The 15,211-nt window shown below is 43.7% G+C and overlaps 2 protein-coding genes across 5 annotated transcripts in view; one reads left to right on the top strand and one right to left on the bottom strand.

The window, feature by feature from the left end:
* The first annotated feature begins 567 nt into the window (after positions 1 to 567).
* eif1ad (eukaryotic translation initiation factor 1A domain containing) lies at positions 568 to 2,757 on the top strand. Its single transcript, XM_076043356.1, has 5 exons — positions 568 to 729; positions 968 to 1,086; positions 1,181 to 1,289; positions 2,097 to 2,205; positions 2,338 to 2,757. Exons 2-5 carry the CDS (start codon positions 997 to 999, stop codon positions 2,579 to 2,581), a joined length of 552 nt encoding a protein of 183 aa, XP_075899471.1. The 5' UTR covers positions 568 to 729; positions 968 to 996; the 3' UTR covers positions 2,582 to 2,757.
* Positions 2,758 to 7,129: 4,372 nt separating this feature from the next.
* nrg2b (neuregulin 2b) overlaps positions 7,130 to 15,211 on the bottom strand; it is a 47,912-nt gene continuing 39,830 nt past the window's right edge. For 2 of the 4 annotated variants that reach the window (XM_076043495.1, XM_076043496.1), the window contains 6 exons: positions 14,198 to 14,300; positions 13,490 to 13,643; positions 12,488 to 12,615; positions 11,867 to 12,082; positions 10,736 to 10,919; positions 7,130 to 9,586 (listed from right to left, as the gene is read on the bottom strand). In XM_076043495.1, the coding sequence (XP_075899610.1) occupies positions 9,041 to 9,586; positions 10,736 to 10,919; positions 11,867 to 12,082; positions 12,488 to 12,615; positions 13,490 to 13,643; positions 14,198 to 14,300 (1,331 nt within the window). In that variant the 3' untranslated portion in view covers positions 7,130 to 9,040. The remainder of the gene's footprint in view (positions 9,587 to 10,735; positions 10,920 to 11,866; positions 12,083 to 12,487; positions 12,616 to 13,489; positions 13,644 to 14,197; positions 14,301 to 15,211) is intronic. The other 2 variants (XM_076043498.1, XM_076043499.1) reach the window with 1 other exon arrangement.

Here is a 15,211-nt window from a genome sequence, read left to right as displayed (position 1 = left end):
GTATGCTGTGATTTCTGTCTTTATATTTATTCTTGGGACATGACATTTTTGTGGCATTTAAAAACTAACTGGGACAATGCTTCAGTTATTAAAAGTTTAACAATTTAATGTTGTTGGTTGGATGTTGCTGTTGGTATTTTTTTATTATTTTATTTTTTTTGCACAACTTAAGCTTGACTGCCTTTCGCGTCTACTACAGATTTGTTGTTGTTGTTGTTGTTGTTTTTTTTTCAATCTGTTTCGAAAGTATTCTAGCTGTAGTTTTTTCGCTTTTTAAATGGCAAACGATCCCCTTGCATTTAGGCGACAGTGCAATACTACATTTCCCAAAATGCAAAGCACTGCCAAGGAAGAGGTGTTTTTCCAAAGCGTAGCAAAAATATTCAAAATAGTGTTTCTCATAATTTTTTTTTAATTCTTACCTTTAATGTTGCTAAATAGCTGTTATTTGACAGCATATTGAAAACAACACTGTCATTGTTTCGTTTCTTTGCGTTTTTCTTTCTATCTATTTTGCATTGCGCGCGCTCACGCAAGGTGCGCGAGGCAGGAACTCGAATTGCTGCCCGACCCCGGAAGTAAAACTGCTGTTCGACCCAAGACCCGCATGTGCTTCGGTCTCCCTGATAAAATTGTACAGCGTGTCTGCTTTGAGCTCTTTGGAGGAAGACTTCTGCCCTTAGATATACAAAGGTTTTCGGACAAACAGTAACTTGTTCTCTCTTAAAGGTTGGCGTCACAGTTTCACTTCTTATGTTGTCTGTAGGCTAATGTTTACAAGCTAACGTGAACTCCGGAAACTATTGGAATCGCTGTCAAGAGTAGCTGATGTTATTGGGTTGATAATAATTGTAATTACAATCATTTCACGATTTTATCTGTATATCTTAGATTCAGCTTAAAGAACCATGTCAATCAGTATGTCACTGTAACCGTGTTACTATGTACGTCTCCGTGTTGTCCTCAGCTGGCGGAAGTAATTCAACTTCACCGTTTATGATGTCACAAGCAACAAAACGCAAGCACGTTGTCCAGGAGGTCCTCGGAGACTTTGTCACGCCCACAGAGAACCAGCAGATTGTGAAGGTAACATAGTGGCTCGAACCCACCTCTCATACTTCAACTGGCTAACTGCATGGCATTGTCCTGACTTTGTCCTCCTCTACTTGTTCCCTCGCAGGTCATCGCCAGTCGTGGTAACAACCTGCATGAGGCCGTCACTGCCCAGGGCGAGAGCTTCCTGGTGAGCATGCCCACCAAGTTCCGCAAGAACATCTGGATCAAGAGAGGCAAGTCATAGCATGACCAGCTTTCTTTGTTGTGACGTTTGCACCTTGTGTTATTTTGATGACAAGTTGACTTGAAAAGAATATTATGTGATGGTTTTGCACGCTGGATTGGGATTTTGTCAGTATTGTTTCTCTTTGCTTGAATCAATGTTAGCTTCACCAATGTTTACCAAAAAACAAAAATTGTTCTTTCTAAGTTTGTTAATGATTAATTGTACAGTGGTTCTCAACTGGTGGAATCTCACGATCCACAATTTTTTTCTTTATCACGATGTTGCGACCCAACTTTACTCCACAAAAAAAAAAGAATAAAAAAACCCACAAAACAAAACGCTAGTCTACTTTCTATCGTGTCTAGTAAATAAATAATTGAAATATTATTCAATTGAATTATGTGTTCTGCAAAATAAATACAGAACACACAATAGATAAATAAAGAGGGGAAACTGCTCATGAAGCTGCGACCCAGTCAAAACAGCTCCGTAACCCACTAGTTGAGAAACGCTGCCCTAGCACTGTATATCATGTCATTGAAGTCACACACTTGCCATCACGTGGTGTTGATAGTTTAACTGTTTCATTCAAACATCAGTTCCTCTGTGTTGTTCTGTAATGTCTGTCAGACGCTTGAAATAACAGCTAAACATAAACATTTGCCGCATTAAAGACTAAACGATCACACTTGAGGAAATGTATGGCGCCTACTGTGTGTAATTGCCTACAATTTGCTAAAAAAATAAAATAAATAAATGAATAATAATAATAATAAAGTTTTACCTTTTGTTGTGCTTTTTTTTTTTTTTAAAGGTGACTATGTGATTGTGGATCCAATCGAGGAAGGAGAAAAGGTGAAGGCCGAGATCAGCTTTATTCTCTACAAAGATCACGTTCAGTACTTGCAAAAACAGCAGCTATGGTGAGTGAGAACACACACACACACACACACACACACACACACACACACACACACACACACACACACACACACACACACCAGCTCATGCTTTGTTAGTCAGTGTATTTAGTTTTTTTCCTTGCTGTCCTGCAGGCCGGAGGGCTTCACAGAGGAGCCGTCAGAGCAGGACAAGACAGACAAAGAGCAGCTGAAGGAAGAGGAGGCGCAGGACAAAGATGCGGAGGACGCTAGTGACTCTGAGGAGGAGGACGACGAGAGTGACCTCTTTGTTAACACTAACCGTTGCAACTATCAGTATAGTGAAAGTGACGATGAGGAGGAAGACGACGACGACGACGAAGATGAACAAGAGGGAGAAAAAGCGAATGGCTCCTAGTGGCGGAGCAGAGTGGGAACTCTTCAGTGGAGCTCTGCTGCAAGGATGGTCTGGATACAACAGCTCCCTCTACAGTTTGTGTAAGACAAGCCATGAGGCCATCTAATGCACTAATGGACAATAAAAACAAACCGATTTGATAAACCAAAAATCTGGTAAAATATTGAAATGCAAATTGATTTGTTTCAAATGTTTGGAGCTAAGCAGCAGCAAAAATTTTTATTGTTTTTTTCCTCTTAAAATATATGAGAAAAATGGGAAAACATTCAAGTTTAGCCATATAGTGTACTGTGTACACTATAAAGATGTATGGAACATTTTTAGGCTAATGATTATCTCAACAGTTAAATCAACTCCATTCTTGTGTGTATTTTAAACTAGCAGAAATTAGTTGATGCAAAAAAAAACAAAACAACATTGTTGAAGACGTAATTGAGACTGTTTTTACCCCTGTGACCAGCTTTCCCACGACTGACCTCATGTGCATCATCTTTAATGAAGATTGACCTTATTATTAAGAAACTTTTACTGATAGTCTTTTGTTTACAGGGTTCAGATCATTGATGACCAGTGAGGTAATGCGGCTGGTGTGTCCTTTTGCTTTCAACTTTACATTCCGTACTCATTTAAATAAATGAATAATTTCACCTTAAAAGCAAACAGTTTCATGTATTTAAGAGAATAGATGTGAAAAAAAAACATTCAGATACCTAATTTTAAATGTGTTGGATTAGGATTTGGGTTGGAGTTGTTCAGAAGGGTCAAATTACATCAGAGGCAACAATTCACATCTCTAATGTTGTGTTGAGGAGCGGTTTCCATTTGAAGTTTCACCATTCAGAGATGAATGGTGTTTGGCTGAATGTGAAAATATTGCAAAGGATGGTGGAGAAAAAGTTTAGGAGCATGTTTCAGCTTTCATTCCAAATCCATAGGGACCTATTTTGCAGATACCTTTTTTTTGAGATGGTATGTTAGGGTTTGAGTTGGGGTTGACATTTTGCATTCTACCATTCCGTCTTATGCTGAGCTTTATTACAACGGTCACTTCGCTGATTTTCATGCTGATTAAAGTATTTTTTTGACATTTTTTGTTCCTGAAGGAAAATGACACTAGAGTCTGTCGTATTTCCGTCCATTTTCTGACTTGTTGACACTTTGTATTTTACCACTCTATCTCATGCTAAACTATGATAGCATGACGGTCATTTTGGTGAGTTCGGGGCTGATTGAAGTAGTTTTTGGGGGATTTCTTTTGTCCCATGTCAGTTTTTTCCCTGACATTTGGACATGTTGAAATTTTGCATTCTAACACTCCATCTCATGCCAAACCACAATTGGACGTTCATTTTGGTAGGTTTTGGGTTGATTAAAAGTATTTTCTTGGAAATTTTTTTGTCCCAGAAAAAAACCCAACATACATAGGTTTTTTTTTTCTTTGTCATGACGTGGAGATTTTGCATCCTACCAATCCGTCTCATGCTAAACAATGATAGGATGGTCATTTCATCGAGTTTTGGACTGATTAAAGTACAGTGTTTTGGGGATTTTTTTTCTTGTCCTAGACACAAAAAAAACCCTACATATCTGTCGTATTTTTACATTTTCAGACATGTTGACATTTTGCATTCTACCACTCTGTCGCATGCTAAACTATGATAGGACGGATTTTTCGGTGAGTTTCGAGGTTAGCGTTAGGGTTGTGTTAGAGTTTGGGGTTGAAGTTTGGATTAAGTGAGGGTTGACATTCAGCCGTGGCTTCCTTTCCCTTCCCCCACCCCTTCCCCAACATCTAAAGCAGTGGTTCTCTGTGCAAATAACTTTTTTTTGGCAAACCACTTTTGTAACATCCAATAAAGAAAATTAACCCGTTGCATCATTAACATTCCCTCTGTTATAAGTTATTCTGTTGTACAAATAACTATTCATTCACTTCACAAATACAAAAACAATTGAGTTAAATATGTAGATAAAAGAACAAATGTGGGTATTTGGCAAGAGTACTGACAGTTTGTGAGTTACTGTATTAGTGGCTGCAATGGGCCTGCTTTGCTTTGCACAACATCTTGATACTGCCACTCGCAGATCAAGCTCAATGTTGAGCTTAGCTCTGTACTTAGCTGTCAGTATAACAGCTGAAAAGCCTATTTCACAGAGATAGGATGTGGCGAAAGGAAGCGGAATTCCCACAGCCCTCTGTCCAATGACAGCACTTTCCCTCGGTACAACCACCTGGCTTCGCTGTGAAACAACACAGCTTTATGTTGTGCTCCCATCTCCTCACAAAGTGCACAGAATGGCCGCGCTGAAGGGGTCTTGTTTTTATGAAATTGACCACATCACCTTTTCTTTTCTTCTTCTTCTTCTTCTTCTTCTTCATCTTCTTCTTCTTTTTTTTTTTTTTTTTTACCTGCCACACGGGATGACGTTGAGCGTTACGTGCGCTAAGCCACAAAATCGCGCTCGAAAACTGTTCATTGTCCTCCGGCTTTTTCGCCTGCGGCTCGCGCATAAAATAGAAAATAGATCTGACGCTGAAACGACCGCTGCGCGGCGCGAGCCGGCCGCGGAGGTGCGCGCCGCTTCAAATCTGGCGTAAACGACGCCATCGCCAACTTGCTGAACACTTTTTGTTAATTGTTCCGCCGTGGAAAAAGTTCCGATGTGAAAACATTAGTTCCCCCCAGGGGTCCCGTCTCCCTCCCGCCCGGTGTTTCGCGCGCCCCCCAGACGTGGCTCTGCGCCCATCGGGGGTGCAGTGGGCGCCACCCACTTTTATTTTTATTTGAGAAACGCTGATTTACACCAACCAACCAACAAACAAATAAATAAAACCATTTGCGCATTACTGCCTCCTGGAAGAAAAAGGAAGAAAAGGTTGAAAGCTACAAAAACAAGTGCATGTTAAAATAAACAATCAATGACATTTATTTGGTGCAAAGATGACAGGACTTTTTCAAAATGGTAGGAATAAAGTTTTATTTTTTTCATATGAAGGGGTGGTTTGGGATTTTTCTTCTTTTACAAGGAGTATGTTTTTGTTAAAACTTGCAAAAAATCTTCTAGCATATTCCAAGAGAGATGGACATGAAGAGAAGGGAATTTATTGCTGAATGTTAAAATGAAGACACATTTTTATTTTTCATTTTTTTTCACCGAGTGGAGAAAAAGAAAACTGTTTGCTTGCTGCTTTTCCATGCACCCAACTACCAGTACCACTAGGACATGCAGAGGAGAGGAAGAGTAGAGGAAGGACGGCGGGAGAGGAGGAGGGGAGAAAAGGAGGGGGGGAGGGCAAGTATAAAAAAAGACATCTTGACAAACACAAACATGAAAGGTCTGTGTGTGTGTGTGTGTGTGTGTGTGTGTGTGTGTGTGTCCTATAAAGATGTGTGTCTGTGTGTGCTTCTTTGTGTGACTAGTGTGTGATGTGTGAAATTCATGAGGACGTGAGGAACAAGAAGGGGGTGCAGGTTGAGGAGGAGGGGGATAAGGGGGTGTTAACAATTCAACTAGCTCTAGAAGCACACTACCCTCACTTGCAGTATTTCCACATTGCAAATCCCAGATTGATTACAGTGAATAGTAAGACAAAACTAGCCAGACCTTTGGGCTGTGAGCCCAAATAATGTTTTTTTTTTGTAATATATATACTTTTTTAAAATTTCTAGCATGATTCCCCTGAGGGGTTCTTTGCCATTTTTAAGATACTTTCTATATCTGTGATCCATGCATTTCCTGTGTGAAAAAAAAGAACGGAAAAAAATTCTACTCATATTGGAAATTAATATGGACAAGTATTTTTTTCTGACACGGTATTGTTTTTTTTTCCTCAGTTAGCTTGAAAAGGGTCTCTAAACCAGACATATATTGGAAGTGGAAGAGCGGCCACTGATGAGGGCCTAAATTTGTCAGCTAGTCGGTTTCATGGGTCGGTAAGAGGGGGTGAGAAAGACAAGAAGGTGAGGAGTGATGAGAGTGAGGGGTGAAACGGAGACTGACACATAATATTATCCAGTCAATATGACCAAGCAAAAACAAAAAAAGTCAATAAAGGTAAAGAAAAAAACACAAGTCAATGAATCATTAACCAGCAAAAAACATTCACCAACATTTGGCAATTGTGTGTGAACAGGAAGTAGACTCAGACTCGGGAATCTGCTCCTTAGCAGTGGGAGCTAACCTGGCTTTTCCTAAATCCATTGGATTTATCTCATGTATCCATCTAGCAAGGAACCCACAGAAAGCAGAAAGCGGGTGGGTGGGGCGTAAATACTGAAATGTAACTGGCCAAAACCCTTTTATCCACTGCACACAAGTGGACCGATCTGATTTGTTACATCCAGTTTTTGCCAAGGATACTACGTTTTGGAGGCATCCTATTGGCCCAAAAGGGTGTCGTTAGCTGTAATTTACTGCAGAGAAATAGCTGAAGTCTCGATAAAGCCGGATGGAAACGGAGAAAGGCCTTCAGTGTCGTTCTCTGAATATGAAAAATGCTATCCACTTCTGACAGAAACCGCTGTTACTGTTGGAGCTGCTCTGCTCTGCTCGCAGTCACTTACGGTATTTCTTCTTCTTCTTCTTCTGGAGCTTCTAAATGGCAGCTAACAGCAGCGGTCACTTCCTAGTTCTATGACAACTAAAGAGAAGTCAACTGTTTATACGATCCAAGGCCGTTCTAACACTGCCTGACAACAGGTTTCTTTTTCATTGGAGGCTGACAAGACGGGTGAGCGACGTTTCGGAAGTTAGAACTCCAGTCATCCAGCTGCCATGCTAGGTTAGCGCGCGACATTTCCGAGGGGCGAAGGGGCGGACGGCAAAGCGATAGCCTCTTCACAGTGGGCTCAGAATTCCTTGCTACACCCCTGCTAGTGGTCAGATGTGGTCTTGGTAAGCTTAATCTGTGAGCCATATGCGCGCGCGTACACACACACACACACACACACACACACACACACACACACACACACACACACACACACACACACACACACACACACACATTTGCAAACTTTCAAAGTAAGTGAATCTCTCTTCTGGTTGGACAACCAACAGTGACCTTTGAGTGAATGCAGCACACCTGACGGAGCGACAGAAGGCATGTGGGGTGGGGTGGGGTGGGGTGGGGGGTGGGGGGGGCTGTAGGTCTGGCCTGCCGACTGAACTGTGAGTGAGATGGTGACGTGCTCTCTCTCTGTCTCTCTCTGTCTCTCTCTCTGTCTCCGCTCAAGTCATTTGGCTGCGATGGCGTGATGAGGAAGTCCTGAGACACATTGCGGCTCTAAGCTGCTGGCATAGGATAAATGGGCGGGCCGGGCAGTCCACGGGAGGCCAGAGTCGGGCTGGAGGTCACGATTGGACGGGTGGGGCGGTGTTTGGTTCGGGTTCGTAGTCAATGACGAGAGCTTCTGGGCGGCGCGAGGAGAGGCGGGGTTTAGCAAGGCAGTCCAAGAAGAAAACCAATAAACAAAAACAACAAGCATACCCTCGAAGCTGAACGGAGGCACGGACCGAATGGAGATTTTTAGGTGCGCACACACAGACACACACACACTGAAACTGGCACACTACCCACGTCATGGCAGCATCCTAAACACGTTCACAGTGTCACCTCCAACAACAATACTGACCGAGAGGCAGCAAACAAGGACGGGGAAATTGCCGATTGTGATACCAAATTAAAAAAAATCATGAATTTTAAATAAAATGAAATAAAAAAATGACCAGAGACAAACTACCCTACACTTCCGGTTTTGGCGTCAGTGACTAAATATCCCTGTGAAATGAGCGTATTGTGGCGGATCGTACTCATGTAAACAGACACCTTGTTACGCAAGAGGAATTCATATTGCATGATGACATAATCAGATCACAGTTCAAAATGAAGATCCCAAATCAGAGGCAAAGAGAAAACAAACAAACAAACAAACAAACAAAAAAAAAGGACGAAAAAACAAAGCAAAAGGAAGGAAGGAAGAGGGCTGGTCTCTATAAAAAACGAGGAGTCTTCATAAGAAAGGCTACAAAAACTCAATGGGACCTCCGACGTCAGCATACAGCAAAAGGCACCACAATATTATTCTATTTATCTAACTTGTGAAAAAATTGGCACGTAATTTCTCTCGATTTTTTTTTTCATCTCTCATAATGCTGTAAATCAAAAAACTTTACATATAAATATTTCCCCCAGTTATAAAAAAAGTCTTTGCTGTTAGCTAGTAGACAATTTTTGCTGAAATGAAAATAAATATTTCATTTGTTTAGAATATCTGTCTGTTATACAAAATAAAAATATTTCTCCTAGGTGCAGGTCTCTAGTCCACTGGTTGTGTGTGGGTGGGGGAGGGGGGAGCGAGGAAGAGGAAGGGGGGAGTGTGTGTGAGGTGGGGGGCAGGGAGGAGGCCGGGTGGTGGCAGGCGGAGGCAGGGGGGAGTAGGGCAGGGCCCCAGGGTCTTAAAGAGGCATGTGTTCGGCCTTGGATCGATGCGACTGGGAGCTGCGGCTCTGGCCGTTGCTGCGCGTCCCCGGCCGACTGAGGCCGCGCTGAGTCCGCGTGTCGGCGCCCGCCGATGCCGCCGTCGCCGATGACGAGCGGAAGCCCGGCGGCACAGCGGCGAACGGCGGCGGCGGGGGCTCCATGCTCATGTTCTGCATACTGAGGAACGGCGTGCTCTCCCCGTGAGCGTCCTCGTCCTCCTCGTCCTCCTCGTCCTCCCCTGCCTCCCCCAACTCGTCCTCGCCCTCCGACTGGCTGAAGCTCTGCGAGCTGTAGTCCCGCAGGCCCGCCGCCGATGCACGCTGGGAAACGTGTCCGTTGAGGCGGTGGCGCCGCGGCGGCCGGCGCCGGCTCCGCAGGGGCTCCCGCGAGGAGGCGTACTCCTGCGTGGTCTCGTAGGCCTCGTCGTCCGGGAGGCGGTACGGGCTGGACGGTAAACTGCCTGTGCTCTCAGTCAGGTAGGGCCGCCGGGGACGCCGGGGCTGCCGGTACAAACTGCCATCCTGAAGGAGAGACAGAAGGTGCGAATGTAAGGAAATAGTTTGAGTCATCTGGAGAAGCTGAGATGGAATTTCATCAGTCAGTACATCTTGCTTTAGATCAGGGATGGGCAGGAGCAGTTTTGGTGACCCACCTCACAGGAGAAAAAACTACATCATGAGATATGTAGAAAACATGTGCTTTAATGTCTATTGAAAATGAACGTTACCACAAAGTATGTGTCTCTGAAGCCCCACGGTATTTAGCTGTTTACTGAATTGACCCTTGAAACACTAAAAAAAAAAAAAAATGGATGAAATACAGCTCTTTTATGACTTACAAATAATATAATTTCTTCAAGTTTGGCATGCCGGATTAAAAAGCTTAACGTGCCTCATATGGCCTCCGGGCCGTGCCTTGCCCATTCCTGCTTTACATCGTAAATGGTCCAGTGTGGTTACATTTTAGATTTCAGCGCTCTTTCGCTCTCCCTCCCTCTCCTGAGCTTGCCAGCGAACTACAGTGGCCATCGCAGACAAACTTGGATACCTCGTCCACCTTCTTCTTCGTGGGTCGAATTCAAGATGTCTAATTGAAAACGTTGTCAGGCGCCTTAGAAATATAGTGGTGCAAGGTGGCAACTAACTGGGAGCAAGACCCTTTATCTACGTATAGATACATACTGTCTATGTATACCTTTTGTACTGCGAGTATACACTTTTTATATATCATAACTATATTAAACTTATATATTATATATCAAACTGTTTTAATTGGAATATAAACATATTATATATATTATACATGAGACAACAAATAAATCAGAAATCTTTCAAACCTTAAAAACTAAACATGTTATTGCTATTACTGCAAACTAAAAATGTAAAAAAACAAAAAATGCCCTCCCCACTGTTTTAACACTTAAACTTGGGCAATGAACTTCTGTTCAGGAATGCACGCGCATTAATAACTGCAGTTGAATTTTTAAATATTTTTTTCAATCATGCAGGAAAAAGACTGATTTAGAAGAGTGATTTAACATTTAAAAAAATCTAATTTCAATCAAAGAGCTTTTGTAAACTGCTGTGTCAACTATTGGTGGCGCTCTGAAAATTACATAATAACAATCATCGGTCAAGCTGTGTGTATGTCTGCTATACGTAATGACGTACGTCCGGGCATCGTAGCAGCGGCTGGTCATCGTCTCTGTGGTAGGCGGCAGCAGCTGGGGGCAGCGAGAGGGCGTGGCTTGTGTTGGGCGAGGTGATCTGGAAGGTGGGCACCTGGGGCGGCAGGGGGGGGTAGTGGAACTCCACTGGGGAGAGGCGGGCCGGCGTGGTCAGCGCTGACACGTATCTGCACGGACAGAGAGACAGAGAGAGAGAGAGAGAGAGAGGGATGATGGGATGGAAGAAACTCGTGAGCGACGATGTGAAGTAGCGCAAAGTCAAAATGTTCATCAGACTTGTTGAAGCCGCTCCTTCCTCCCGCTCTAATCTGAAAAACATTTTGAGAAAGCACCTCCAGAAAAAACAAACATGCAAAAACTCGACCATACAAAACTGTCATTTTTTAAAGCAGCAATTAATAAGAAAAAAACAAGTTGATCTTTATGTTTTTTAATCATTCCAAAGTTCTGCTACATTCAGACTGAAAAGAGCTCAGATGCTCTTTCTAATGCTGTGCTTATTTTGGGGGGGAATTCCAGTTGTGTCTACAAGATGAGATGACTCGGTTTCTACATCATTTAGTTTAAAAGCAGTTTTGACATTTGAAACAAATATACCTCTCGGTGAGTCTGCTGCTGCCCTTCATGCTAATAATACAAATGAAGAAGTGGGGGAAACAGGGGAGTCACACCATGATAGTCATTACAACAATCAATCAACAGTGCTTGCTGAGGAACCTATGTACACAGAAACTACGAGGCGGTTATCTATTAAGATTAAAAAAAAAAAAAAAAAATCTCAAACAAAGATTTACCCAACAACAGAATCTCATCTTTTCACACTGCTGCACAAAAATGCCCTGTAATGCCATAGAAGATGACTTCCTGTTGTCTGGACGACAAAACACAACTTGTTTTGTGTACTACAGTTACCTCCGACCAGCATTTACGATCAGATGGTCCCTGAAAAGATGTTGCAATCAGCTACCACTAGAGGTCAACAAAGAGCAAAAAGGTTTGACGTGATTCTGGTCCGCGAAGCCTCATCGGTTGATGACTTGCAAACAGCGCTCGAGTTCTAGAAGTCGCGCGCGGGCACACAGACAATATTCGCGCGTGCGGCAGCCTGGCCCACCTGTCACTGTGCGGCGAGTCTCTGAGGGAGTCGTACGAGTCTCCGTACTGCATCCCCGGACTGGACATGTCCGTGCAACCCCAGTTGGCCGCCCTCCTCGCCATGCACGCCGGGCTGCTGCACTTGCTGGTCCCCACGGAGCTGGACATCCCGCCGGACTGGCAGTCCGAGTTCATGCTCTCCGTGCGCTCCATGCTCCACGTCTGCTCCTCGTGCCTGCGGGTGCACGCGCACGTGTCACGCGGTGGCAGCGGCACTGAGCGCGCACGCTCGCAGTATTTTCAGGTTATGCAGCATTTTAAATCAGAAAAACACTAAGTTTAAACCTGGCTCTGGTCAGTGTATATTTAATGTTATGTTAATTTAATTAAAAAATAATATTATCATGAATGATAAATGACATGATATAATAAAATAATAAAAAGCTCAATTTGGTTTAGAAAGGTTGAGTTGAGGCAAGCAGACCAGTGGCCTGGCATCCAAAAGGCTTCTACATCTTAACCATTCTATGCTATCGTGCCATTGCAATATACAACCCATAGCCGTATTAGAAACTATCCCCAAAGTGCAAAATCCCCAATAACTTGTTCTACGCTGAGATGAAGTTCTGTTGACTTCTACCTGGAGGCGTGTGAGGCGGTGGTGGAGTGGTGGGAGCGGGTGGACATCCTGCTGCCTGCATAGTTGCCTGCGCCCTCCGCCCCGTGGCTGATCACACACTCTGTCGTCGGGATGCTCTTGGAGATATACTGCGACACACACACACACACAAACAATATTTTAATACTTTAAATGTATCCAATCCGGCTTTCAAAAATAAACAAATCATGGTGGCCGATGCTATAATTTATACTACTTTGTAAAAGGTCAGATGTGACAATGTTGTGGGGGTGGAGGTGCGAGGGGGCGGGGTCCTTCTGTACAGGATCAGCTGGAGTGCGTCATCGCATCTCGTCCATCTTCTCCTCTGATTGGCTGCTTCGTGCTGACTCATCCCATTGCATCTACAGAACGGCGTCTGTTACCTTTTTCTCTAGCTTCCGCCCGCAGCGCGCAACCAGGTTTTACAGCGTTGTTGTTGATAAATTGCACCATACAACCGTTTGTTTCTTTTCTTTCTGTTTTTTTTTTTTTAGTCAAACCTGCTCTCAGGGCTTAAACAGCCCAATTTAGCCCAGTTCACCACAGCTAAATCAAGTTGTTAATCCAACACACGGAGAGACGTGGAGCTGGACGGGACGCTTTTCCTCGAAGACGCTCCTCCCCTATAAGCTAAAGCTGACAGCTACTGTAGCTCCTGCGTCTCCCTGCTTCCATCCCTGTTTTAGCATTAATGAATATCTTATAGTCGTTTGGACACTTTGACACTCAGAGTCCTATTTATAGGGCAGTTCTATTTAATTACCACCGATGTATCGAGGAGTACTGCAGCAGCAGCAGCCGCAGCAGCAGCAGCAGAGTCTGGCTACTTTGATCAGCGCACAGAGGATAAAGTGAGACTGTTTTTCTTCCCCTCTACAGAGGAAGGGCAGGGCTGTGAGGAGGCGACTTTCCTCTCTATCAGTTTAACTCTGACCGCTGGTTCACCTGCCGGCATTGTGTCGCAACACTGCTGGGACTCACGTCAACCATGGGGATCTCCTCAGCTCCAGGCCCCGGGTGGTTGGGGCCGTTCATCATGCGGGTTGGCTGCTCAGCACACTGATTCTGGTTCTGGTGAAGGTGACTGTGCATGTTCTTTCTCTGTTTCCTGGAAGTGTGGTGAAGAAGGAACAATCTGGTAAACATGCAAGACAAAAGACCAGTAAATAGGCGTCGTTCAAACAGTTACATTTATCAAACAATCCCTGTTACATTAACATGCCACTGCAGAATTCTCTGTTTTTTTTAATTAGCTGTTTTGCGCTGACTTTTTTTTTTAAAGTGCTACACTACTTGTCGTGATTAGAGAGCTACACAATTGCAACAAGACAAGCTAGGCTGTCTGACATCAGTGCTAATCTTCTCCTGTTGAAACACTACAGGTAGAACAGCAAAGGTGGAGTTTGTCACCTCGTCAAGTAACATCAGGACATTTGTTTCAAGCATGCAACATTTGCGGTGGGTCACATTTTGGAAATGCAAAAAAAGTTCTAGATTTGCTTCGATTACATTTTGTTGAGGTACATTTTTTTTAAACGTCAAATGGAACGGGACCTATTTTTTACTCTGTATCTTAAAAGCGGGCATTCAGAAGAAGCATTTTGCAAGGACATTTTCTCATTTTTGCTGCAGCTGTTGAATTAGGTGTAACTACTTCATGACAAAAGACACAGAAAGGGGGACACGTACTTGGTTTTACAGTAGGCCACCACGCAAATGATGCCAACCACCAGCAAGGCCACACAGATGCCCGTGATAGTCAGCACCCGCCTCTGGTAGAGCTCCTCAGCCTCTGTGGGTGAGAACACACACACACACACACACACACGCAAAGCACATGTGTTCACATACACGCGCACAAAGACAGGCAGTCGAGAAAAAAAAAACAACCAAATAAGACAACATTCACACACAGACACAGACACAGACACAGACACAGACACACACACACACACACACACACACACACACACACACACACACACACACACACAGCATGAGCACTGTTCCAGTGACATTAGCTCCACAGTGTTCTCTCTGTGCTACATGCTGCCATCATTTCCACTGTGCTAACTGTAACTCACTATCTCTCTGGTCACATGACATCTTTTTTTGTTGTTATTACTGTACTAGAGTGAGAACAGTGTGATGAAAACACAGGGACACATCTGAAAGCTCACAAAATATTCTTATGAAAGGCTGCGAGGCTGCACTGCTGACGCTACAGACTTCCTGCTGTCCCTGCACACGAGCATATGATTTTTTATTTTCAGTGGTGATGGTGATGCCAAGTCACAGATGAGGCTAGTGGAGGTCTGAAGGCATGCTGGCATTGTCGTGATCCATACAAAAAGAGAAGTAATAATAGAATAAAAAACAATAATAAAGCATTTGGCTTGAGCGTTAACACCACAACGGTTTGAGAACACAGAAAAAAAGCCCGATGACATCACTGGACGAAGTGGCGAGTTTGAATCCCCAGAGGTAAACAGCAGAATGACAAGCAGGGGGCTGTTACACACTGAAAACAGTGTTTGAGTTGCATGAACTGAATCACGGTCGATGAAAGTCTGCTGCTTCAGGAACTTTATTTTTGCTCCGGCTTAAAAAACATGGCCCTTATATGATCTTGAATCCAACATCTCTGATTTGAATTTTTAAGCTTTGACGATAGGTTTGTTATCAGTATGTCGAGAGGTCGGA

Source organism: Nelusetta ayraudi, unplaced genomic scaffold (genome assembly GCF_046127955.1).
Source record: "Nelusetta ayraudi isolate G7.1 ecotype Tasmania unplaced genomic scaffold, CSIRO-AGI_Nayr_v1 ptg000075l, whole genome shotgun sequence".
Classification (NCBI taxonomy): Eukaryota; Metazoa; Chordata; class Actinopteri; order Tetraodontiformes; family Monacanthidae; genus Nelusetta; species Nelusetta ayraudi.
Note: the sequence above shows the minus strand (reverse complement) of the source record. Positions and strands in the feature narration are given on the sequence as shown.

Coding starts and splice junctions, on each gene's coding strand:
- eif1ad (XM_076043356.1), top strand. CDS start 997: ATGATGTCACAAGCAACAAAACGCAAGCACGTTGTCCAGGAGGTCCTC. Junction 1,087..1,180: donor AGAACCAGCAGATTGTGAAG/GTAACATAGTGG, acceptor GTTCCCTCGCAG/GTCATCGCCAGTCGTGGTAA. Junction 2,206..2,337: donor TTGCAAAAACAGCAGCTATG/GTGAGTGAGAAC, acceptor GCTGTCCTGCAG/GCCGGAGGGCTTCACAGAGG.